Raw genomic sequence first — 26449 nt, forward strand, 5'->3', positions numbered from 1 at the left:
TTGGTGCCATAGCTCTTGAGCAGTTGTAGCCGATCAAAAGGCCTACTACACAGTCCTTCAGTGGTTGGATTTCTTCTACTATTCATGCTAGATGACTCTATTGTTTAGCCATCTCACAAGTGGGAATGTGAGAGTGGTTAACAGGTATGCAGTCTTTTGCGTAGACGACCGGAAGATTGACTTGGATTGCGGAACTGTATCCTATGACACGAAGGCCAGAAAGACTCTCGCTTGTGAGAACTGTATCCTTACCATTAATAGTCAGCACCTTCAGTTTCACAGGATACTTGTCAGCATTAAGACCGTCACTCACTTCCTGGTCAATGAATGTAGTATCGCTTTGGGTGTCGAGTAATGCATAGACAAGTTTCTCAGCAGTTGGATAATTTTTAGATGAAACCCAGACTGGTATCACCATGGATATGCTGGATTTGCAGCAGCACCTTGATTTGTCTCTGGTTCTGATGTGGACCTTTCCGTGTCATAGTTGTCATCATGGAGGGCTGTAGGATGCTTTCCCTTATAGTGGTCGCAGAATTGACGATGACAGCATTCTCTCACGCTGTGGCCGGGTTTCAGGCATCCATAGCAGAGTTTTTTTCTCCTTTATGTAATTACTTCGCTCAACCAACACTATCTCAGTGAACTTGGAGCATGCGTTCAGCTGGTGTCTATTATCTTGACAAAGGATACATGGAGTCTTAACCTTCCTCAGTTCTGACTTGTGCTTGTCATTGTCTGTGACTGTTTGAGTGGTAAGAACACTGGCCTTGTTTTTCTTCATGTCTCTGTGGTTTCTCTTCTCAGTGCTAGTGTCTAATGGATGAAGAACATGAAAGGACGTAATTAGATTGCAAGCAATCTCAGCTTCAGTTGACGTGAATCCAGCGTAAAGCTGCCCAGTCTGGTAGTTTGTGAATGAGCTTCTGATTATTTTCACAGTAATTTAATATGTCAAGACCCTTAACATGAGGCATAGCATCTTGACAGGCATTCAGAAAATCTGAGAAGCGTCTGAGTCTTTCAGCATCCTTTGGTGAAATTCTTGGCCAGTTGATGAGCTTCCCTCTGAAGGCTCTCTGGATGGCGAATGGCTGGCCAAAGCGACGATTTTGCTTGGTCCAGGCGTGCTGGGCCACCAGCGTATTTTTTCAGGTAGTATAATTTTTCAGCTGGTGTGATTACCCTTTGGTCAATGAGTGAGGTAAATGTTGCCTTCCATTCAATGAATTGTATGGGATCGCCATTGAAGACAAATGGCTAAGATACAGGAAGCCTATTTAAGGTTATGTTGTCTTGAAAGATCTGAGCAAGAGAGGGAATGTCTGTATGACAGGGCGATGCAACTTGAGAGAAGGGCACTGCAGTTACAGGCACGTTCTTTGCTTCCATGTTCCTTTCCCTTTTGACATAGTTAGCATCTTTGCGTTCTGTCTCCTTATCATAGATCTTCAACTTGGCTTGAGCTGCTCGTATCTCTTTCACTGCCTGCAATTGCTCCAACTCACGCCTTTGTGCCTCTAGAGCCTTACGTTGTTGTTCCTCTAACTCTCCTATCAATTCCTTTTGCCTTTCTTCTCCTCTAGCAGCATTTGATAATTTGCTTCTTTTACTGCTAGTTCAGCTGCGGCATCCGAGCATTTTGCTGTCATGTCTGAAGATATGGAGGTGTGGTCAGACTGGCTATAGCTAACTGAGGAAGCGGCGGATCCATAGACAGACTTTGCATGGTCATGGCGGAGCAGTTCATGAAGGCGGTGTCTTTCTTTCTGCTCATTAAACTCGCCTTCCTCATCTATAGCTCTGTTGTAGGCAATGTTGGTGATTTCTGTGGTAACTAATTCACACGTATCAACTCTTCTTCTTATGTCGGTGGAGGGTGTGGTGAGATTTCGAATTTCACAATAGATATTCATTATATCCTCTTTATCTTTCTTAAGTTCTTCAATAAGAGGCCAGAGCTGGCTCTCTGGCATATAAGTCTTTAGTTGATCTCTCGCCTTGCGAGTGTGGAGCTTCCACTACTCGTACATGGAGAGCTGCCTTTTCTCTCCTTTCTTGGCCTCTTCATATTGAAGCGCACACATTTTCCCTGTAGGATTGCGTGTGCGTTCAGAGCGTCTAGTACCTTCAGGGGCGTTGTCATCCTTATTAGGCTTGCCTTGGAGATCAGTTAGACTTTGTTGTTTAGCTTCAGTTAGACTTTGTTGTTTAGCTTCATTTGTTTCCTTCAGACATCGTCTCTCTGATGTGTCCACCACCATGTGGGCTTCACTCTGTAAGTCTTGGACTTCATACTGATAACCAGCCATCTGCTCCTTTGCCTCCCTTTCATTACCTGACTATGACATTATTAAAACTCTAAAGTCAGCAGATATGATTATATCCGTGACCCGTCGTACACAACAACTGTATGGCCCAGACCATCACTGACCCACTGCCAAACCATTCATGCTGGAGGATGTTGCAGGCAGCATAACATTCAACACACCGTCTCTAGACTCTATCATGTCTGTCACATGTGCTCAGTGTGGACTGGCTCTCATCTGTGTAGAGAACGGGGCGCCAATGGCGGACCTGCCAATTCTGATGTTCTCTGGGGAATGCCAATCGAGCTGTATGGTGCTGGGTCCACTAGAAGATGTCGGGCCCCCATTCCCCCCTCTTTGGTCAGAAACATGCACACCAGTAGCCTGCTGGAGGTCATTTTGTAGGGCTCTGGCAGTGATCCTCCTGATCCTCCTCACACAAAGGAGAATATACCGGTCCTGCTGCTGGGTTGATGCCCTTCTACGGCCCTGTCCAGCTCTCCTCGTGTAATGGCCTGTCTCCTGGTATCTCCTCCATGCTCTTGAGACTGTACTGGGGGACACAGGAAACCTTCTTGCGACGGCACATGTGGATCTGCCATCCTGGAGCACCTGCACTGCCTGTGCAACCTGAATGGGCTGCAGGTATCGGCTCATTCTGCCAGTAGTGACAAGAACACTATCAAAACATAAAATTAGAGAAGAATCAGTCAGGACGGACAAGGAGAGAGCAATAAGTCTTTGGCCACCACTTGAAAAAACATTGCCTTTTGGGGGTTGTCTTGCTGTTGCCTCTCCAGTGCACCTTTTGTCACTTTCATATGCACCCAAACAGGTGACATTGATTCATAATCGCTTATACTTCCTAACTGGACAGATTAATATCCATGAAGTTTAATTGACTTGGTTTAAACTGTGATGATTACATGTTCTCTTAATTTCTTTGAGAAGTGTACTAAAAAAAGTGCCAAGCTTAGCAATACAGGTCAAGTTTTTTGCAAAACAATGTATGTCTTTAAACAGTGGAAATTCACTAACAGGTATAATATATTTTTTTTTATATCTGGATACATTTGCTTTGATTTCACAGTCATTAACCCTGACACGAAAAAGTTACTTTGACAATCAAAAACATTTACCTCACTCTCCCCGAAGCTTTGTTTCACCTAAATGTTCTCATAGTAATAGTTAGTCAAATCAAATGTATGTAATTAATTGGTGTCCTAATGAGTGATTGGTTTCACCTGCACTTTCTAATAGTAACAGGAAGTCAACCAGTAATCTCTGTAGCTGAAGCAAGAGGAGGAGGAAGTCAGGTGAATGTTACCTGTTCTTCAGAGGGCTGGTCACCACAACCTAGAGTCACCTGGAGAAACAAAGAGGGGACAGAGATCACTAATGGACAAGAAGTACAAAACACCACTGGTAATCACATTTACCATCTCATTACTGATGAGGTATACCTATTGTGTGAACATGCCTACACGGGAGATGTATTAGATCCATTTTAATTGAAAATATTAGATCAATTTTAATAATTAAATTATATTCTCTAAACAATTAAATAGATATGTGGCTTTTTGTATGGAAATAGGGTAAAGAAATCTGCCAAATCTCTTTGAGTGGTTGTTTTCGAGGATTCCTATGCACCTTCTCTCACTCTGTATCAGATTCTCAGGGGTTGGTGAGTGTCAGTAGTTGGCTGCTGTATTCTCCCTCTGAATCTGATTGGCTCTCCTGTATTGTCTTTCTGTCTGACGAGTGGAAGACAGAGGGCAGGATTCTGCCAGCTTTACCTGGTGGTGAGTGTCAGTTTTTTTTTCCATTAAAATTTCTGTGATTTCACTGTTATTATAAGTTGTAGTCGTGTGTCTTATAAGAGCATTAGTGTCATGTGACCCATGTTTACTGTCTGTTTGCAGGAGATTCCAAAAAAGGTTTCACTGTGAATCAGGTCCTGTTGGTTGTCCTGCCAGTATTGTTTCTGGTCATCATCATCTGTGCTCTGTGCTTCATCATTGTGTTCAAACGAAAAGGTATATGGAATTCACAAACAGTATTTTATGATGAATCATAACATGAATATAGTATGAAATAACAACCCTATAGAGAAATTAGTCCAAAAAAGTATTGTCTATAACATGTACAAAATATACATTTTAAGTGCTCTTCATTACATAAATACAGAAAACACAAAGGTAATCTATTTAATCTGATCTATGTGATAAATAAACTAAAACTGACGTGTTAAGATATAACAGAATGCATGGACATTATTTTGTGATGTGTTGTTTATTTTAGGTCAAATAGACCAAGGACTGAATGTAGCAGGTAATTGTTTATTTTGATAGAATATGGGATATTTATCTCTATACACTTAACTTATAATTTCATTGATCCTAAACATGTTATGACAATACAATGCAAGTTTAAGAGGTTCCCATTTGTCCTCAATACACCTTTTATAATACTCTTCCTTTATGTTTTTCAACAGAGACAAAAAGACTAATAAAAGGTAATGTTTGCTTTATTTACAAAAGGTGACCTTACCGACTTATTTTGATAATAATACTTCAGTAATATAAAATAATTATGATGGTAAAATCCAGTCTAATTCCTACAGAGAGTATAGGGCAGGAAAAAAAACTTTTTTTGAGAAATCAATAAAGAAAACGTGATTTATCAGACCAGGCCACCTTCTTCCATTGCTCCATGGTCCAGTTCTGATGCTCACGGGCCCCTTGTAGAAGCTTTCGGCAGTGGAGAGGAGTCAGCATGGGCACCCTGACTGGTCTGCGGCTACATACCCATACGCATCCAACTGTAATCAATCAATCAAATGTATTTACAAAGCCCTTTTTACATCAGCAGTTGTCACAAAGTGCTTTTACAAAACACCCAGACTGAATCTCAAGGAGCAAACAATAGTAGTGGTGTATTTCAGTGGCTAGGAAAAACTCCCTAAGAAGGCCAAAATTTAGGAAGAAACCTAGAGAGGACCCAGGCTCAGAGGGGTGACGAGTCCTCTTCTGGCTGTGCCGGGTGAACATATTAAATAAACTTCAATTAGTTCTGCACAATCACACCCCTCCAGGTGTCACTGTCGTTGCCCACGTGGGCCATGGTCCTCAGTCAGAAAAGGGTGGCTTGCCCACTTCAGGTTGGTGGAGAGTGCCTGCCTCAAGTGGAGGAGTTTAAGTATCTAGGGGTCTTGTTCACGAGTGAGGAAAGGATGGAACGGGAGATTGACAGACGGATCGGTGCAGCTTCTGCAGTAATGCGGTCGATGCATCGGTCTGTCGTGGTGAAGAAAGCCGCAAGGCGAAGCTCTCGATTTACCGGTCAATCTATGTTCCTACTCTCACCTATGGTCATGAGCTTTGAGTCATGACTGAAAGGACAAGATCCCATATACAGGGGGCCGAAATGAGATTTCTCCGCAAGGTTGCTGGGCGATCCCTTAGAGATAGGGTGAGAAGCTCGGTCACCCGGGAGGAGCTCAGAGTAGATCCGCTGCTCCTCCACATCGAGAGGGGTCAGCTGAGGTGGCTTGGACATCTGTTTCGGATGCCTCCGGAACGCCTTCCTGGGAAGGTGTTCCGGTCCCGTCCCACCGGGAGGAGACCCCGGGGAAGACCTAGGACACGCTGGAGGGACTATGTCTCCCGGCTGGCCTGGGAACGCCTCTGTGTCCCCCCGAAAGAGCTGGAGGAAGTGTCTGAGGAGAGGGAAGTCTGGGCATCCCTGCTTAGACTGCTGCCCCCGCGACCCGGCCCCGGATGAAGCGGAAGAAGATGAATGAATGAATGAATAGTCCTGCACACGGCTGCTAGAATCCTAACTAGAACAAAAAAATTGAAGACATTACTCCTGTCCTGGCGTCCCTACACTGGCTGCCTGTTAGGGTTAGGGCAGATTTTAAGGTTTTACTCTTAACCTATAAATCAATACATGGACTTGCTCCTACTTACCTTGCTGAAATGATCCAGCCATACATACCTACACGTAACCTACGATCGCAAGATGCAGGCCTTTTAATTGTACCTAGAATTTCTAAACAGACAGCTAACCCTTTTCTCATAGAGCTCCACTCCTGTGGAATGATCTGCCAATTAAGGTTAGAAATGCAAACTCAGTGCAAACTTTCAAGTGTCTACTAAAAACTCATCTCTACAGCACGGTTTATAATTAGGTGTAGCCTGGCCCGGGGGCGTGAAGGTGACCAGTAGGCTTGATACTGTCCACCCTTGCTGTCTTGCCAGGTGGGCTCTCGTCGCCACTGGGATACCCTCCCTCCAATGCCTTTCATGGGAAGAGTCACTGGCTTGTTGTTGACTCTCTGTTGCGCACATGTTTAATTGGGCTGTACGCTGCTAGCAATACATGGCCCTCATTCAGGGGGGTCGCGGTTGGTGGGTGTCCCTTTGGTTGATGCCTGGCATTGTGGGTGGATTGATTTCCTACCTGTTGGGCCCTGTCCCAGGCCCTGTCCCTGTTAACAAGAGGTTAAATATTATAACAATGCATTCTAAGAGCGTTTATTTGATTATCATATTTCAGTGAAATAAACTGATGATCAATAATATATAATGAAATGTTTGTGATCTGTTAGGTCACGCAAACAAAGTGCAGACATCTGCCAATCAAATGACAGCTGAAAATAAAGTTGATCCAGAAGGCAACGGATTGATGAAAAACATTTACTTATCCTTATAAATGTTTTATTTAGGTAGTGCAATTAACCTAATGTAACAGCAGTGTCGCCATGGTGTGTGAAAATAAAGGAGCCAAACGCAGGGAGGCGATAAACGTAGTCTTATATTTTCTTAATATAGACGGTCACGGACATCCAGCAGGACGTACTGACGATCCGCAGGACACTGAGGAGGCCCAGGATCGTTGCGCAACGCTCGCTGAATGTCCGCGTCCACGTGCCACACAACCGGCGCCACAATGCACGAGGCGGGCAGAATCAGTGTTTCATCTACCCGCCTTCCCCCCGCGTCGCACTACCAAGACAGTGTGTCTGCCTTGGCGTTTTTTGTACCCGGCACCTATGAAAGCTCCCTGTCACTGACGCCATAGTTCCGCTCTGCCTCACTGAGCTTCCGAAAGTAAAAAGCACAGGGGCGACGCTTAGGAAGGGTACCTGACAGTTGGGATAACACAGCACCTATCCCTACCTCCGAGGCATCCACCTCCACTATGAACAGCAGTGACTGATCGGGGTGAGCCAGAACCGGGGCAGAGGTGAACATAAGAGTGCGAAATGCCACGTATGCTGCGGCCCTTCAATAAGGAAGTAATAGGAGCTGCTACCTTGCCGAAGCCCCGTAAGAAATTGGCAAACCCAATAAATCGCTGCACCACCTTAACCATGGTAGGAACGGGCCAATTACGCACGGCTGACACACGATCAACCTCCATTTCCACCCCATCGGTGGAAATCCGAAACCCGAGGAAAGAGACGGCTCACAGGAAGAACGCGCACTTCTCTGCCCTAGCGTACAGGCCATGCTCCAACAACCGCTTCAGCACCCTGCGAACGAGAGACACATGCTCAGCACGCGTAGCGGAATACACAAGGATGTCGTCAATGTAAACCACAACTCCTGAGGTCCAGTTTCATGAAGAAGCGCGCCCCATGCATTGACTCGATGTATTGGGAAATCAGGGGGATGGGATATGAATACCGAACCGTCAGTTTATTTAACGCCCTGTAGTCAATGCATGGACGCAAACCCCCATCCTTCTTCCTTACGAAAAAGAAACTCGAGCCCTGCCCCTGCCGCAGGGATTCGGCCACGTAGGTCTTCATCGCTGCCGTTTCTGCCTGCAACAGGGGATACACATGACAATAAGGCGGCACAACATCTCCCTTTAGGTTTATAGCACAATCCCCGGGCCGATGTGGTGGCAAACGACTAGCCATGGTCTTAGAAAAGACCAGCGCTAAATCGGCATATTCCGGGGGAATGCGCACTGCAGAGACATTGTCTGGACTTTCCACCGAGGTCGCACCAACGGAAACACCTAGACACCTCTCCTGACACCCCTGAGACCACCCTGTCAATACTCTCTGCGACCAGGAAATCGTTGGGTTGTGTCCCGAAAACCACGAAAGACCCAGCACCACAGGGAAAGCAGGAGAGTGAATAACATGAAAATCAATCTGTTCTGTATGGGCTTGCTGTATAGTCATAGTGAGAGGCACCGTGACGTTCTCAACTAAACCAGTACCCAGTGGTTTGCTGTCTAAGCCCGTAATGGACCTAGGTCTAGACAACAGTACCAGCGGAATGCGCAGTCTCTGTGCGTAACCGCTGTCCATAAAATTCCCAGCTGTGCCTGAGTCTACGAGCGCCTTACACTGAGAATTAGCAGGAAAATCAGGAAAGGCCACTAAAAGTGTCATGTGATTCGCAGAGAGACCTGACAGTGTGTGTGGTCTACTCACCTCGGTGTAGGGGTGTCGGGCTTCCTTCTCTCAACCCTTTTCTGTTGGAAACAGTAGGAGGCAGAGTGTCCCTTCCTCCCACGAAAGGAGCACTTCCTAGACCACACCGTCTCCCTATGTGTGGCGCTTCCCACCTCCATGGGTTCAGGTCTGACGACGGGGTGTGCCGAAGGGGGCAGATCATTCCCGGTGCGTCCGCGGGTGGCTAGCAGGTTGTCCAGCCGGATTGCCATGTTGACGAGCTGGCCAAACATGGCGTCCCGGCATGCCAGCTCCCTACGGACGTCAGGTTGTAAGTGGCACCGGAAATGATCAATAAGTGCCCTCTCGTTCCAACCCGACCCCGCCGCCAGGGTCCTGAACTCCAGGGCGAAGGCCTGTACGCTCCTCGTTCCCTGCCTGAGGTGCACAAGACGTTCGCCCACCTCCCTGCTATCGGGCGGCTGATCGAAAACGGCCCGAAAGAGGCCGACGAACGCCACGTAATTGGCCAACTCCGGCCCGTTAGCAGACCAGACAGAGTTGGCCCAGTCCAACGCCTTGCCCCTCAGGCAGGAGACAAGGGCCGAGACCTTCTCCCTATCCCCCGGGTGAGGGTTGAGAGAGGCGAAATAAAGCCCCAGCTGCAGTAAAAATCCAGAGCAGTGTGCTGTGTCTCTGTGGAATCCCTGGGGAAGGCTCAGCTGTATGGTCCTCGTCTGTGGCGGTGGAGACGATGGCAAGGGCACCTCGGCCGGGTTGGTAGGTGGTGGCACCTGCTCGGTCTGTATTCTCGCCTCCAACCGCTGCATCGCCTGGACCATATTGGTCATGGCCTCCCCCAGGGACGCGATCATGTCCCCATGCTGTCGCAGCAAGTCGCCCTCTGCTGACTCCATTTTCAGGTGAGGTATTCTGTAACAACGGTGTCGTCGTGGTGTGTGAAAATAAAGGTGCCAAACGCAGGGAGGCGGTAAACGTAGTTTTGCGTTTTCTTAATGAAATGGCACGCAAATAAACCAGGCGCAAAATAAGCATGCACGTTACTCTCCAGGACAACACCCAACATAAAACAATACCTCACAAAGACACCCAGAAACACAGGAACTAATATAGGCAACCTAATGAGGGAATGGACACCAGGTGTGTGCAATAACAAGACATGACTAGAAGGCCGGCGATGACGTCTTCCACGCGTGTCCTCGTTACACCTAATATGTGTGATTCCTAAAAAGGATGGTAATTTTCAATACAAAAATAAGGTATTTTGAAATCTTTACTTTGAAAATCATAATTAAAATCAAACATTTATTACAATAATGTGTTCGGTCCAGAAAACAGTATAGAGAGCTACTGAACAAATCTTCTTGACAATAAATGCAATGCAATGTAACGACATACATGTGTTTGTTTTTTATGCCCAGAAAACCCAGTGCAGTCACCTGCAAACCAAACAACAACTGACAATAAGGATAAACTGGAAGGTAAAGTGATTGAGAGTAAACTTTTATTTGACATCAGAATAATATTGTTTGCAGGGAATCTATTTAACTTCATAGACATGAAATTAATAATGAGGACTTTTTTAATGCCTTAATTTGATAATCATACCACAGTAAAATATAAGACACCTGCAAATCAGATGACAGTTGATAATAAAGCTGATATGGAAGGTAAAGTGTGATGGTAATTCCATCGATTGACACTCTTAAAGGAGGAAGTACAGAGACAAAATGCTCTTGGCACAATTAACAGTATTTGCAAATAGAGAGATGCATCAAACGCTTACAGAATAATCATCTGAGGAGTCTCTGAAGTAGATACATGAACAGTCTGTATTTATTACAGTTAAAAGGGGTGTGGTAAGATGCAAGATCTGTCTTGTCAATAAAACACATTCCCTTTGTTCTGTCAATACCTAGGCTTCACACAAGGGACAAGCTGTCCTCCCCCACATGGGTAACCTCTTGAATTCTAAAGAGCTCTTACAGCATCCGGACAGACAATAGTTGCCCTGATGAGTTATACAGATGCGCAAATTAATGAGTAACCTTATAATCTGCCGATACCAGTCAATGACGCCCCCTAGGCAAATACCAAATCCCCCTCTCCTACATTCCTAAGAAACAAAGGACAGATACCCTTCTTGGTTTAAGCAGAGGAACATGGTCAGAGTACCTAGTGATGCTCTGATATTTATACAGACGTGTATCACAATCAAAGAAAATAGTTACATACCAGGCAATAGAAAATAAGACATTTCTCAAATGCACCTTAGTTTCAAATTTCCATAACAATACATCCTCTTGATACCAAATCAACCCTTGGTATCAATCCTTAAACAGTTCACTCATTAGGATGTAGACTGCAACAAAACAGTACTCTTTAACAACATGACCCTATTGATATCATTACCCTAATGATAAGAGAACAGAACAAATCTGAAATGTCTGGATCCTCATTTACATGCTTCTAGACCATTACCTTCGTGATAACTCAAAGATCACACATCTTCATTCCACATAACTCTAACATAGTACAGCAAAACCTTTTATGTTAAAAACATTGGTCAAAGGAGGTGATTTCATGGCACACATATACTGACAGTATGGGGTAAGTTGCATCAACACGTGGGTGTATAAATGCCAATTACTGAATACATCCTTCAATTTGTCACTGGTACAAAGTCCTCTCATGCCAATTGCTCGATTCACTGAAAAGTCCTCTCGTGGTTCCAATTTGGTGTACTTCCAAAGTCATCACAAATGTTCTGCTCCTCCAAACGTCAGACAGTTATGAACCATTATGGCAGACCATTGTAATGGAACGTAAAAGTCAGATGTATATTCCAAGGTGTTGTCCCTCATAGCTCAAATGTAGGTTGCCATGACACAGCTCTAGTTGTCTCCATTCTAGCTGCTTTATCAGCCAGGTCCGGAGAATCTGTGTGTTCTCCTTTGTGAATGCCAAGATGACCAGTTTCATCTAAGAACTCTATAGCTGCAGGCCGGGTCGGAAGTGATGGTTACGAGTACCAGAAAATTAACTTTTCCCTCAGTGACTTCAATTCATTGTGCCTAATCTTTAAACACTGAAGCCCTCCTGTAGTGTGGGTGGCGTCGACCCAAGATTCCTCTCTCAGCTACCTGGACAGCAGATTAAAGATGTACCTGGTAGGGACCCAATCAGCATGGCATGATGTCATGCAGTTGGTCTTTCTGCGCCCCAGTAAACGTTGTCCAGAACCTGAGCTTTTCTTAGATCCCCCCGTCGGTTGGAGGTTGCCTTCTCCATCTCATGGCAGAATCATCAGGACTAGAATTAGTCCAGCTCATAATCGTCCTTTAAGCCAAACTCAGTCTCTCTGGGCTCCAACCAGTCCTCTATCCCTGAATCGCTTTCAAGTGTCCTGTACCTGTCAGCAAATTCTCCTTTAGAAGATTAGTTGCAACTGCACAGTACACAATCAGAAATGTGTCCATTACGTTAGTTTGTTGCATCTTGTTAACGCATTAGAACCCAGTCCTACCTAACACTTAAACTTGAATATCTGTATATCCAATGTCTTTCTGCTTCCTTTGTCTAAATAGATTAGAACAGTTGTAAACAGTAACAGTATAGTGGAAACACTTAACCTTTCTGGTGCTTCTGTTCCACTAGTGTAGAAATTCCACTCTTTTCTATAGTTGGTTTAACAACCAACAATTAACCAAACTACACAATGAACAGAAGAACACAATTTTCAATTTCCTATTAGTTCCAATTACTCATCATCAGTTAAGATAGTTTGCTTACGTTGAAGTATCACTATCAAAGAGTAGGTCATGATCAATTCTCAGTTCATCATCTAACCAGATCTCAGTTGATACATCTGATTGTTTTGACTCTGAACTATAATTAAATTCGCCTTTGATTCACATAAATGATCAAAAACCTTATTGCAAATCAAGACATTTCACACCATCTTGAATGTCAGCTAACATAACCTTTATTTAGCCTAATTTCTCTACAAGATGAAACTCAGTGGCCCTCATTTATCAAAAGTGCGTACACCAAATTTCCAGCGTACACCTGGCGTACACCCAAAACCACGGTGACTTTGAGATTTATCAATATGGACGTTGGCGTACGGCACTCTCAAATCCTACGCCAGCTCAGGAGGTGGTGTACGCACGTTTTGAGTTAGTGCGGAAATGCGCAGAAAAAAAATCCTAACGCACTGACAAAGTCTTTATTTTTGTGCAACATGGACTTCAAGGTTTCATTTGTGTGACTTTACCAAAGCATTTGACTTATATGTATTCCTTCAGATGCGAGCCTGTGCGCTTTCCAGACGTTTCGGGGTTAGGCCCGGCAGTTGCGCATGGACTGGGTTCAGTAATAAAAGGCTTTAAATTACCAAAATATAATTCAGACTGACAAAATAATAAAAATGACATTCTTCTTCTTTTAAATAATAATAGAAATAATAATAATAACGACGAATATTACAAATTGTCATGCAATTATTAATGTGAATGAATGGTACTCCACATCACATCATCATCTTTTATTCCGCTTTTTAAACTGCCAAATGAAACAATTTTATTTATTTCTACCTCCCTGGTGATCGTCTCAATCTCCACGTCAGAGAAGTTTCTCTATTTTGCCGTCTTCCGTGTGTCCATGGCGTAAAATGAGGGCGTGGGAGAAGCGGAGACTTGAATATATAGGGGCGTGTTATTCTAATGACGATCGTTTTCAGCCGCGGCATTTATCAAGGGAAGGTATTGCGTACACCTGGATTTTAAAGGTACGCACAGCTTCATAAATCAGGCGGTGAGATTAGTGTAAGCAAAATCTTACGCCAACATATACGCCCGTTTCTACGCAAGAATGATAAATGAGGGCCAGTGTGAGTTTCTCCAAGTCTCTTTTTATTATCCTAGCACATCAAAGACACTCTGTAATCCTGTCATAAATCATGACCCCCCCCCCCCCCCCCTTCATGCCCTATCTCCCCAGAGCTCACCCTGGAGTGGGGGGGCTGGATTACTGACCTAAGGATAACGGACCCTAGTCTTTAAGAATAGATCCATTATCAATTAGGGACACATTGTTGTTATCTTGAGAAACAAACCAGCTAGGCAATAGCAAGCAAACCTTTTTGTCTCGGCATACACCCTAAAGAAACATCTGTTGACATTCCAATGATTGCCTACTAGGACAGAAATTAAGTACACAGTTATACATGTCTATTAAAATAATGAAGAGTCATTGAATATGTTGATAAACATGGAATTGACAATTCCGGTTCCTTCAAGTCAAAACCATAATAATGAACACCAGTGTAGCCGAATTAGAATACCCAATTTTGATAATGTCACCAGTAAGACTGTTTCTCTTCTAAAGCGTTCAAACAAGTCAAAAACCCATTTCAAACAACCCCCAACCTCACACTGGTATTTGTGTGAGTGAGTAGTGCACTACAGGGGGTCTGTACCTCTCTTTACAATTTAGACTATGTAAAACATCATACTTTCTCTGAGGCGTGTCAATGTGTTGTTGGGCATATTGTAACCAGGCTTTTTTGTGGCATTGGTGCAGTAAAGGCTTCTTTATGGTAACTCGACCATGTAACAAATTTTTGTTCAAGTATCGTCGTATTGAGCTCCTTGAAACAACCACACCGTTCTTTTCCAAAGCAGCCTGTAGTTCTCTGAGGGTTTCCTGTGGGTTTTTCTTTGTATCCTGAACAATTCTTCTGGCAGTTTTGGCTGAAATCTTTCTTGGTCTATCTGACCTTGGCTTGGTATCAAGAGATCCCTGAATTTTCCACTTCTTACTAAGTGATTGAATTGTACTGACTGGCATATGCATGGCTTTGGATATCTTTTTATATCCTTTTACATCTTTATAAAGTTACATTACTTTGTTATGCAGGTCTTTTGACAGTTATTTTCTGCTCTCCATGGCACAGTGTCTAGCCTGCTCAGTGCATAGACGTGAGAGCAAACAAACTCATTGAATATTTATACACAGACACTAATTGCAATTTGTGGGAAAGTCAACTTTATTTGCCATTTTCACGTGTGTCTCACCTTGTATGTCTGTAACAAGGCCAAACATTCAAGGGTATGTCAACTTTTGATCAGGGCTATTTGGGTGATTTCTGTTATCATTATGATTAAAAAGGTGCCAACTAACTGTGATAATAAATGGCTTCATATGATCACTACCCTTAAATAAAAAAATTTTTTTTGCATGATCAGTCATATTTTCAAAATCAATGTCAAATGTTCATAATTTCTGCTAGGGTATGCAAACTTATGAGCACAACTATAAATTAGGTCTGTGATGATGGAAAACAGGCGTGGGCAATAATGAACAAAAACAGGTGTCCGTGATGAAGTGAGGGAGGGAGGCTGGCAGCCCTGCCAGAACGTGACATAATCGAAGGAAAACATTTATTTGTCATTCAAGTAATATTATACAGGGAATCTATTTAACCAAATATATGTTAGGAATAAACATGAAAACATGAAAATATTAATGAGGCATTTTAACCACATAATTTAAAAATCATACTACAGTAAAAATAAATATTATTCACAATCACTTAGCAAGATAATGACATAAATTTGACATTTTTGGCCCAGGAAACACAGTGCAGTCACCTGCAAACCTGACAACAACTGACAATAAGGATAAACCAGAAGGTAAAATGATCAAGAGAAAACATGTATTTGTCCTTAGAGATATATAATTTACAGGTAGAGGGACATTCCTAAAGTCTATATTTAATTTACTACAGTAAAATTGTAAAATACAACAAATGTTCTTGACAATCAATGCAATGCAATATAACCACATACATGTGATTTCTTATGCCCAGGAAACCCAGTGCAGACACCTGCAAACCTGACAACAACTGACAATAAAGATAAACCAGAAGGTAAAATGATCGAGAGAAAAATGTATTTGTCCTTAGAGATATATTATTTACAGTTGGAGGGAAATATTCTTAAAGCCTTAATTTAATTTACTACAGTAAAATTGTAAAATACAACAAATGTTCTTGACAATCAATGCAATGCAATATAACCACATACATGTGATTTCTTATGCCCAGGAAACCCAGTGCAGTCACCTGCAAACCTGACAACAACTGACATTAAGGATAAACCAAAAGGTAAAATGATCGAGAGAAAACATGTATTTGACCTTAGAGATATATTATTTACAGCTAGAGGGACATTCCTAAAGTCTATATTTAATTTACTACAGTAAAATTGTAAAATACAACAAATGTTCTTGACAATCAATGCAATGCAATATAACCACATACATGTGATTTCTTATGCCCAGGAAACCCAGTGCAGTCACCTGCAAACCTGACAACAACTGACAATAAGGATAAACCAGAAGGTAAAATGATCGAGAGAAAACATGTATTTGTCCTTAGAGATATATAATTTACAGGTAGAGGAACATTCCTAAGGCCTTAATTTAATTTACTACAGTAGAATTGTAAAATACAACAAATGTTCTTGACAATCAATGCAATGCAATATAACCACATACATGTGATTTCTTATGCCCAGGAAACCCAGTGCAGTCACCTGCAAACCTGACAACAACTGACAATAAAGATAAACCAGAAGGTTAAAATGATCGAGAAAAAACATGTATTTGTCCTTAGAGATATATTATTTACAAGTATAGGGACATTGCAAAGGCCTCAATTTTATTTACTATAGTAAAATTGTAAAATACAACAAATGTTCTTGACAATCAATGCAATGCAATATAACCACATACATGTGATTTCTTATGCCCAGGAAACACAGTGCATTCACCTGCAAACCTGACAACAACTGACAATAAAGATAAACCAGAAGGTAAAATGATAGAGAGAAAACATGTATTTTTCCTTAGAGATATATTATTTACAGCTAGAGGGACATTCCTAAAGCCTTAATTTAATTTACTACAGTAAAATTGTAAAATACAACAAATGTTCTTGACAATCAATGCAATGCAATATAACCACATACATGTGATTTCTTATGCCCAGGAAACCCAGTGCAGTCACCTGCAAACCTGACAACAACTGACAATAAAGATAAACCAGAAGGTAAAATGATCGAGAGAAAACATGTATTTGTCTTTAGAGATATATTATTTACAAGTATAGGGACATTCCTAAGGCCTTAATTTAATTTACTACAGTAGAATTGTAAAATACAACAAATGTTCTTGACAATCAATGCAATGCAATATAACCACATGCATGTGATTTCTTATGCCCAGGAAACCCAGTGCAGTCACCTGCAAACCTGACAACAACTGACAATAAAGAGAAACCAGAAGGTTAAAATGATCGAGAAAAAACATGTATTTGTCCTTAGAGATATATTATTTACAAGTATAGGGACATTGCAAAGGCCTCAATTTTATTTACTATAGTAAAATTGTAAAATACAACAAATGTTCTTGACAATCAATGCAATGCAATATAACCACATACATGTGATTTCTTATGCCCAGGAAACACAGTGCATTCACCTGCAAACCTGACAACAACTGACAATAAAGATAAACCAGAAGGTAAAATGATCGAGAGAAAACATGTATTTGTCCTTAGAGATATATTATTTACAGCTAGAGGGACATTCCTAAAGTCTATATTTAATTTACTACAGTAAAATTGTAAAATACAACAAATGTTCTTGACAATCAATGCAATGCAATATAACCACATACATGTGATTTCTTATGCCCAGGAAACCCAGTGCAGTCACCTGCAAACCTGACAACAACTGACAATAAGGATAAACCAGAAGGTAAAATGATCGAGAGAAAACATGTATTTGTCCTTAGAGATATATAATTTACAGGTAGAGGAACATTCCTATGGCCTTAATTTAATTTACTACAGTAGAATTGTAAAATACAACAAATGTTCTTGACAATCAATGCAATGCAATATAACCACATACATGTGATTTCTTATGCCCAGAAAACCCAGTGCAGTCACCTGCAAACCTGACAACAACTGACAATAAAAATAAACCAGAAGGTAAAATGATTGAGAAAAAACATGTATTTGTCCTTAGAGATATATTATTTACAGCTAGAGGGACATTCCTAAAGTCTATATCTAATTTACTACATTAAAATTGTAAAATACAAAAAATGTTCTTGACAATCAATGCAATGCAATATAACCACATACATGTGATTTCTTATGCCCAGGAAACCCAGTGCAGTCACCTGCAAACCTGACAACAACTGACAATAAGGATAAACCAGAAGGTAAAATGATCGAGAGAAAACATGTATTTGTCCTTAGAGATATATAATTTACAGGTAGAGGAACATTCCTAAGGCCTTAATTTAATTTACTACAGTAGAATTGTAAAATACAACAAATGTTCTTGACAATCAATGCAATGCAATATAACCACATACATGTGATTTCTTATGCCCAGAAAACCCAGTGCAGTCACCTGCAAACCTGACAACAACTGACAATAAAAATAAACCAGAAGGTAAATTGATTGAGAAAAAACATGTATTTGTCCTTAGAGATATATTATTTACAGCTAGAGGGACATTCCTAAAGTCTATATCTAATTTACTACATTAAAATTGTAAAGTACAAAAAATGTTCTTGACAATCAATGCAATGCAATATAACCACATACATGTGATTTCTTATGCCCAGGAAACCCAGTGCAGTCACCTGCAAACCTGACAACAACTGACAATAAAGATAAACCAGAAGGTAAAATGATCGAGAGAAAACATGTATTTGTCCTTAGAGATATATTATTTACAGGTATAGGGACATTCCTAAGGCCTCAATTTTATTTACTATAGTAAAATTGTAAAATACAACATATGTTCTTGACAATCAATGCAATGCAATATAACCACATACATGTGATTTCTTATGCCCAGGAAACCCAGTGCAGTCACCTGCAAACCTGACAACAACTGACAATAAGGATAAACCAGAAGGTAAAATGATCGAGAGAAAACATGTATTTTTCCTTAGAGATATATTATTTACAGCTAGAGGAACATTCCTAAGGCCTCAATTATATTTACTATAGTAAAATACAACAAATGTTCTTGACAATCAATGCAATGCAATATAACCACATACATGTGATTTCTTATGCCCAGGAAACCCAGTGCAGTCACCTGCAAACCTGACAACAACTGACAATAAAGATAAACCAGAAGGTAAAATGATCGAGAGAAAACATGTATTTGTCCTTAGAGATATATTATTTACAGCTAGAGGGACATTCCTAAAGTCTATATCTAATTTACTACATTAAAATTGTAAAGTACAAAAAATGTTCTTGACAATCAATGCAATGCAATATAACCACATACATGTGATTTCTTATGCCCAGGAAACCCAGTGCAGTCACCTGCAAACCTGACAACAACTGACAATAAAGATAAACCAGAAGGTAAAATGATCGAGAGAAAACATGTATTTGTCCTTAGAGATATATTATTTACAGGTATAGGGACATTCCTAAGGCCTCAATTTTATTTACTATAGTAAAATTGTAAAATACAACATATGTTCTTGACAATCAATGCAATGCAATATAACCACATACATGTGATTTCTTATGCCCAGGAAACCCAGTGCAGTCACCTGCAAACCTGACAACAACTGACAATAAGGATAAACCAGAAGGTAAAATGATCGAGAGAAAACATGTATTTTTCCTTAGAGATATATTATTTACAGCTAGAGGAACATTCCTAAGGCCTCAATTATATTTACTATAGTAAAATACAACAAATGTTCTTGACAATCAATGCAATGCAATATAACCACATACATGTGATTTCTTATGCCCAGGAAACCCAGTGCAGTCACCTGCAAACCTGACAACAACTGACAATAAAGATAAACCAGAAGGTAAAATGATCGAGAGAAAACATGTATTTGTCCTTAGAGATATATTATTTACAGCTAGAGGGACATTCCTAAAGTCTATATCTAATTTACTACATTAAAATTGTAAAGTACAAAAAATGTTCTTGACAATCAATGCAATGCAATATAACCACATACATGTGATTTCTTATGCCCAGGAAACCCAGTGCAGTCACCTGCAAACCTGACAACAACTGACAATAAAGATAAACCAGAAGGTAAAATGATCGAGAGAAAACATGTATTTGTCCTTAGAGATATATTATTTACAGGTATAGGGACATTCCTAAGGCCTCAATTTTATTTACTATAGTAAAATTGTAAAATACAACATATGTTCTTGACAATCAATGCAATGCAATATAACCACATACATGTGATTTCTTATGCCCAGGAAACCCAGTGCAGTCACCTGCAAACCTGACAACAACTGACAATAAGGATAAACCAGAAGGTAAAATGATCGAGAGAAAACATGTATTTTTCCTTAGAGATATATTATTTACAGCTAGAGGAACATTCCTAAGGCCTCAATTATATTTACTATAGTAAAATACAACAAATGTTCTTGACAATCAATGCAATGCAATATAACCACATACATGTGATTTCTTATGCCCAGGAAACACAGTGCAGTCACCTGCAAACCTGACAACAACTGACAATAAAGATAAACCAGAAGGTAAAATGATCGAGAGAAAACATGTATTTGTCCTTAGAGATATATTATTTACAGCTAGAGGGACATTCCTAAAGTCTATATCTAATTTACTACATTAAAATTGTAAAGTACAAAAAATGTTCTTGACAATCAATGCAATGCAATATAACCACATACATGTGATTTCTTATGCCCAGGAAACCCAGTGCAGTCACCTGCAAACCTGACAACAACTGACAATAAAGATAAACCAGAAGGTAAAATGATCGAGAGAAAACATGTATTTGTCCTTAGAGATATATTATTTACAGGTATAGGGACATTCCTAAGGCCTCAATTTTATTTACTATAGTAAAATTGTAAAATACAACATATGTTCTTGACAATCAATGCAATGCAATATAACCACATACATGTGATTTCTTATGCCCAGGAAACCCAGTGCAGTCACCTGCAAACCTGACAACAACTGACAATAAGGATAAACCAGAAGGTAAAATGATCGAGAGAAAACATGTATTTTTCCTTAGAGATATATTATTTACAGCTAGAGGAACATTCCTAAGGCCTCAATTATATTTACTATAGTAAAATACAACAAATGTTCTTGACAATCAATGCAATGCAATATAACCACATACATGTGATTTCTTATGCCCAGGAAACACAGTGCAGTCACCTGCAAACCTGACAACAACTGAAAATAAGGATAAACCAGAAGGTAAAATGATCGAGGGAAAACCTTTATTTGACATCAGGATAATATTATTTACAGGGAATCAATTTAACCTAATTTGTGTGATGAATCAAAAAAACATGTAATTAATAATGAGGCATTTTTTATGCCTTAATTTGATAATCATACTAAAGTAAAATATAATTATTCATGACAACCAATTGCAAGATCATGACATAAATTTTATATTTTTGCCCTAAAAAACACAGTGCATACAGCTGCAAATCCGACGACAGCTGATAATGAAGCTAAATTGGAAGGTAAAATTATGGATGGAAAAATGTAATTATACTATGCAAAATATATTACCGGTAATGCTTGATTTCATTTCATTGAATGTTTAATGAATAAACATGAAAACGTGAAAATAATAATGAGGCATTTTTAATGCAGCAATTTGATCATCCTACTACAGTAAAAATAGTACATACTATAGTAAAATAGTACATTAGAATGATGATCTTAACAATCAATACAATGCAATATAATGACATTAATGGGATATTTTAGCCCCAGAAAACCCAGCGCAGACACCTGCCAATCTGACAACAGCTGACAATAAAGTTAAGCCAGAAGGTAAAATTATCTGTAACGCTGAAACATGGAGGCAGGACACAAGTGAAGTGAGAATGGAGGACATTTAATAAATGAATTAAATCAAAAACAGAAAACTGGATAAACTGAACTGGGAAAGGTAGGAACAAAATAAAACACAGGACAGAACAACGCTACCTAAGTGTTGTTAGATTCTATCCATTTTTGATTCATGAACACAATGAATGCAACCGGAAATCAGGGGAGAGCCATCTTTATTCAGCATGAGTCTATGATGTTGACCTTCCATTCTTACATGTTCTCCAATAATTACAAGGTTAACACAGTCCATTATCCTCCAACACATCCCCTCCAATATCTGTCTGTCTTCCATTCTCATATGTGTATTCTATATCCTAACCTTACATGGTCTGGTAGTGTCCCCTCTTGAGTTTCCTGGCTCCACAGCTTATCAGGTTGTGTGTGGCCCCTCAATAGTGGATACCAACTGCTTGCGATACGATACCTCATATACCACAAGATAGGGAACCACTCTTCTAACAAGAGAATAGCATTAAAATACATGCGTATCATCAGGTAAAGACAGGCTTCCTCACAATGGTATGTGCCAACCTATGGTCCATGGGTCTATTCATAGAGTCTATGACAGTCACATGGAAAATTCCTATCAGGAGGTATGGACATTGTGTTTGGGACCCATCAGCAATGGGGCTTCATGTTTCCTAACTAGAGTCCTTCGTATAGAAATAGTCAGTACTCTCATACACTGTGTCACGCCTAATTCAGTGACTTTTCATGCCCAATATCTATCAGGGTGGAACCAAAACAAAGACCAACAGGTTATAATGGGGAAGCAGGAACTAAAAGATGTGCTCAAAGTTTCCATTCCCTTAGAGAATTGATAATATATGTACCATTTGTGAAGAAAACATGAGTGAGTAGGCTAAACACATTATGGGATTCACATTCAAATGTAGAATTCAAATAAACAAGATGGCATTATTAAATATTATAACAATGCATTCTAAGAGCGTTTATTTTATTATCATATTTCAGTGAAATAAACGCACGATCAATTAGGTCATTATGGAATGGTAAAATCATAAAACAAAACATGGCAACAAAGAAAAAAAATGAATTGACACCTATTCAAAAGTTTGCATACCCTTAGTCCTTAATACTATGTATTGCCCACTTTAGCATCAATGACAGCGTGCAGTCTTTTGTAATAGTTGTCTATGAGGTCCTCTTGCAGGTGGTATAGCTTCCCATTCATCTTGGCAAAATTGCAAATTGCAAAGTTTTTGGTTGTCTTGCATGAAACACACGCTTGATGATATTAAGGTCAGGAGACTATGATGGCCACTCCAGAACCTTCTCCATTTTCTGCTGTAACCACTGGAGGGTCAACGTGGCCTTGTGCTTAGTGTCATTGTTGTGCTGGAAAGTCCATGTGTGTCCCATTTGCGACTTTTGTGCTGAAGAATGCATATTGTCTGCCAGTATTTTCTGATAACATGCTGCATTCATCTTGCCATCAATATTCACAAGATACCCTGTGCCTTTAGAGCTCACACTCCCCCTTGTTGACCCTTCTCCAAACATAACGCTTATGGTTGTGACCATAAAGCTCTATTTTGGTCTTGTCACTCCAAATTACAGGGTGCCAGAAGCTGTGAGGTGTATCAAGGTGTTGTTGGACATATTGTAACCTGGCTTTTTTGTGGCTTTGGCACAGTAAAGGCTTCTTTCTGGCAACTAGACCATGCAGGTCTTATTTTTTAAGTATCGTCATATTGAGCTCCTTGAAACAACCACACCGTTTTTTTTTCCAGAGCAGCCTGTATTTCTCCTGAGGTTTCTTGTTGGTTTTTCTTCGTATCCTGAACAATTCTTCTGGCAGTTTCGGCTGAAATCTTTCTTGGTCTACCTGACCTTGGCTTAGTATCAAGAGATCCCCAAATGTTCCACTTCTTACTAAGTGATTGAACAGTACTGACTGGCATTTGTAAGGCTGTATATGTTATGAATAAACATGAAAACATGAAAATAATAATGAGGCATTTTAACGACATAATTTGATAATCATACTACAATAAGAATAAATATTCTTGACAATCACTAAGCAAGATGATGACTTAAATTTGACCTTTTTGGCCCAGGAAACACAGTGCAGACACCTGCACATCTGACAACAGCTGACAATCAAGTTGATCTTCAAGGTAAAGTGATCAGAGGAAAACATGTATTTGTCCTTAGAGATATATTATTTACAGGTAGAGGGACATTCCTAAGGCCTTAATTCAATTTACTATAGTAAAATTGTAAATAACAACAAATGTTCTTGACAATAAATGCAAAGCAATATAATGACATACATGTGATTTCTTAGGCCCAGAAAACCCAGTGCAGTCACCTGCAAACCTGACAACAACTGACAATAAGGATAAACTGGAAGGTAAAGTGATCGAGAGAAAACATTTATTTGACATCAGAATAATATTATTTGCAGGGAATCTATTTAACCTAATATGTGCTCTACCTGTAAAAATGTAAAACTGCTGTTTCCAGATCTCTACAGATGCTTTAAATGGGATTTAGATACGGACTGATTGCTGGCCATATCAGAACAGTCCAGTGATTTGTCTTGAATCATTCCTATTTTTATATATCGTGTTTGTTTTCATTGTCCTGCCTTTAATGGAAACCCAGCTTTCTGAGACTGGCATTACCCTGATATTCTTCTGGTTTCATGATGTCATGGAGAAATTTAAGGCACCCAGTACCAACAGCAAAGCAACCTCAAAACATCAATTAATCTCCTCCATGTTTGACTGAAACACGGGAAGGCGTTATATTCTTTGAAAGCCTAATTTTGCCTTTTCTGAATATAGAGTTGTGATTTACTGAAATGCTCTATATAATCTGTCCACTGAAGTTTGTCCCAAAAGGATTGTGGCATTTTCAGGTGTGTTTCAGCAAACTACTTTCTTATGTCTGTAACTCAGCAGTGGGTCTCTTACCATGCACAAGCATATATACAAGATGTGTCAGTTTTACCCTTCTTGATAACATTACGTACCATGGGAACAGCATAATCAAGGTTTGCCTTGAGATTGCTTATGATTGTGAGACCTCATCAAACAATTCTCTGGTTATCCATCTTTTCTCCATGCAAATTGCAGCATTACATTTCGGTTGAATTTGGACTTATGCACATACAACTGACCACAAGTGAATTCAGTTCCAAAGTAAAAGTAAAGAATCACCGTTTAGAAACTTAAACTACTTAACTAAAATAATATTGTCAGGGCAATTTCTTTGTGGAATAAGCTAAGTAGTAAATTATTCAGATTTTTGGCTGGAAACTAAATAAATATATGTGCGTATCTCTTTCTTTTAGGATTTTAACAGTCTTAGAAATGGTGTGTTATTTGAATAAAACTCAAGAGAGACAATACAACTGTAAAAGACTGCAGGTTTCCAGAAAGAGGTATTATGCACAGATAAAACAGAGATTTTTGTGAAGTAAAGTGTCAAGAAAAAGGGAACTAGCACACAATGGGACGGGTGTTATTTTCTGGGCATGTATGGATGCCACTGGAACTGGTTCACTAATGTTGATGAAACTGCTGACAGCAGCACCAGGATTAATTCTGAAGTGTACTGAGACATTTTGTCTTCTTAGATTAGGCCAGTTGCTCCTAGACTCCAGGTCTTTATCATATACTGTTATACTGTTAAAATACCCACAAATTATAGTTGACAGTCTGCACTGAACCCTATAGTAATTGTATCATAATAATATCAAAGTTCTGAAATACTGAGACAAAAAATAAAATGCCAATATGCAAATTCTTTGGATTTCACTAAGATTGTAGGTAAGATTTTCAAAGAATGCTTTTATTGAAACAAAGCATTATATGTTAATATGGAAGGTTAGGTTATAGGGGAAATATTCATTCAGCTTTAGAATAACATTTACAAGTTTTACAAATTTTATAGAAGCAATTCATGAAAATGAAAGTATTTGAAACAAAATATTATCAAATTTTAAATAATTTTAAATTCACTTAATGTGACGACTGCGACCTCTGCTGGTTCACCTCCCCCTGCAGCGGGCGGGCCCCAGCGGTCGACGTCACCTGCTTTCTGACACCACCGTCTCATCATACATTTCACCTGTGTCTCGTTTGTGCACCTGTTCCTCATCATCGCTGTTTCCCCCGGTATATATGTTCCCTCTGCTCCCCCTGTCTTTGTGTGTAATTGTCTCTTGCCATGTGAAGAGCTGTTCATCGCTTTGTGTTAAGCTCATGCTGATTTCTCTCGCTGGGATATAGATATATTAAACTATCATTCCATCACGCCTTCTCCGGTTCCTCCTTGCTCCTCTCAACCACCGAAGCCGTGACAGAATTACACACCTAAATAAAGACAGCAAGGATATGGAGCCTACGAGAGCCACAGGCGAGGTCGGTGTTGCGGAGGCGGTCCAGGTACATTCAACAATGCTGGCCAGCCTAGGCGCTGCAATGGACAATGTCTTAAAAGCGGTGCAGCGCCTAGAGCTGAGCCAGCAGACCCCCGCAGCACCGGCCGTTTCTCCGCCTGCCCCTGCCTCGCCGCCTAGCATGGGGGCACTACATCTCCCCTTACCCAGGGATTTCGACGGGGCGGCGGACCGCTGCCAGGGATTCCTTCTACAGCTGGACATCGCGCTCCAGGCGATGCACCCTGCGCCGACCGAGGCACAGAAGATCACCTCGCTCGTCTCCTGCCTGTCCGGAAAAGCCCTGGA

General features: G+C 40.4%; 1 protein-coding gene and 1 long non-coding RNA gene across 5 annotated transcripts in view; both read left to right on the forward strand.

Moving 5' to 3' along the window:
- LOC105030177 (butyrophilin subfamily 3 member A1) overlaps positions 1-26449 on the forward strand; it is a 145624-nt gene that overhangs the window by 7265 nt on the left and 111910 nt on the right. The window contains exons 4-8 of the mRNA XM_034291112.1: positions 3570-3734; positions 3980-4111; positions 4232-4345; positions 4611-4640; positions 4804-4824. Of these exons, the coding sequence (XP_034147003.1) occupies positions 3570-3734; positions 3980-4111; positions 4232-4345; positions 4611-4640; positions 4804-4824 (462 nt within the window). The remainder of the gene's footprint in view (positions 1-3569; positions 3735-3979; positions 4112-4231; positions 4346-4610; positions 4641-4803; positions 4825-26449) is intronic.
- LOC117594124 lies at positions 15393-18278 on the forward strand. 4 transcript variants are annotated; one of them, XR_004575504.1, is made up of 5 exons: positions 15393-15443; positions 16102-16152; positions 17520-17570; positions 17983-18042; positions 18219-18278. It is a non-coding gene; the product is annotated as an uncharacterized LOC117594124 (long non-coding RNA). The 4 variants fall into 4 exon arrangements; XR_004575506.1 differs by lacking the exons at positions 15393-15443; positions 16102-16152 and adding an exon at positions 16806-16861; XR_004575507.1 differs by lacking the exons at positions 15393-15443; positions 16102-16152 and adding an exon at positions 17292-17334.

Source organism: Esox lucius, chromosome 25 (assembly GCF_011004845.1).
Source record: "Esox lucius isolate fEsoLuc1 chromosome 25, fEsoLuc1.pri, whole genome shotgun sequence".
Taxonomy (NCBI): Eukaryota; Metazoa; Chordata; class Actinopteri; order Esociformes; family Esocidae; genus Esox; species Esox lucius.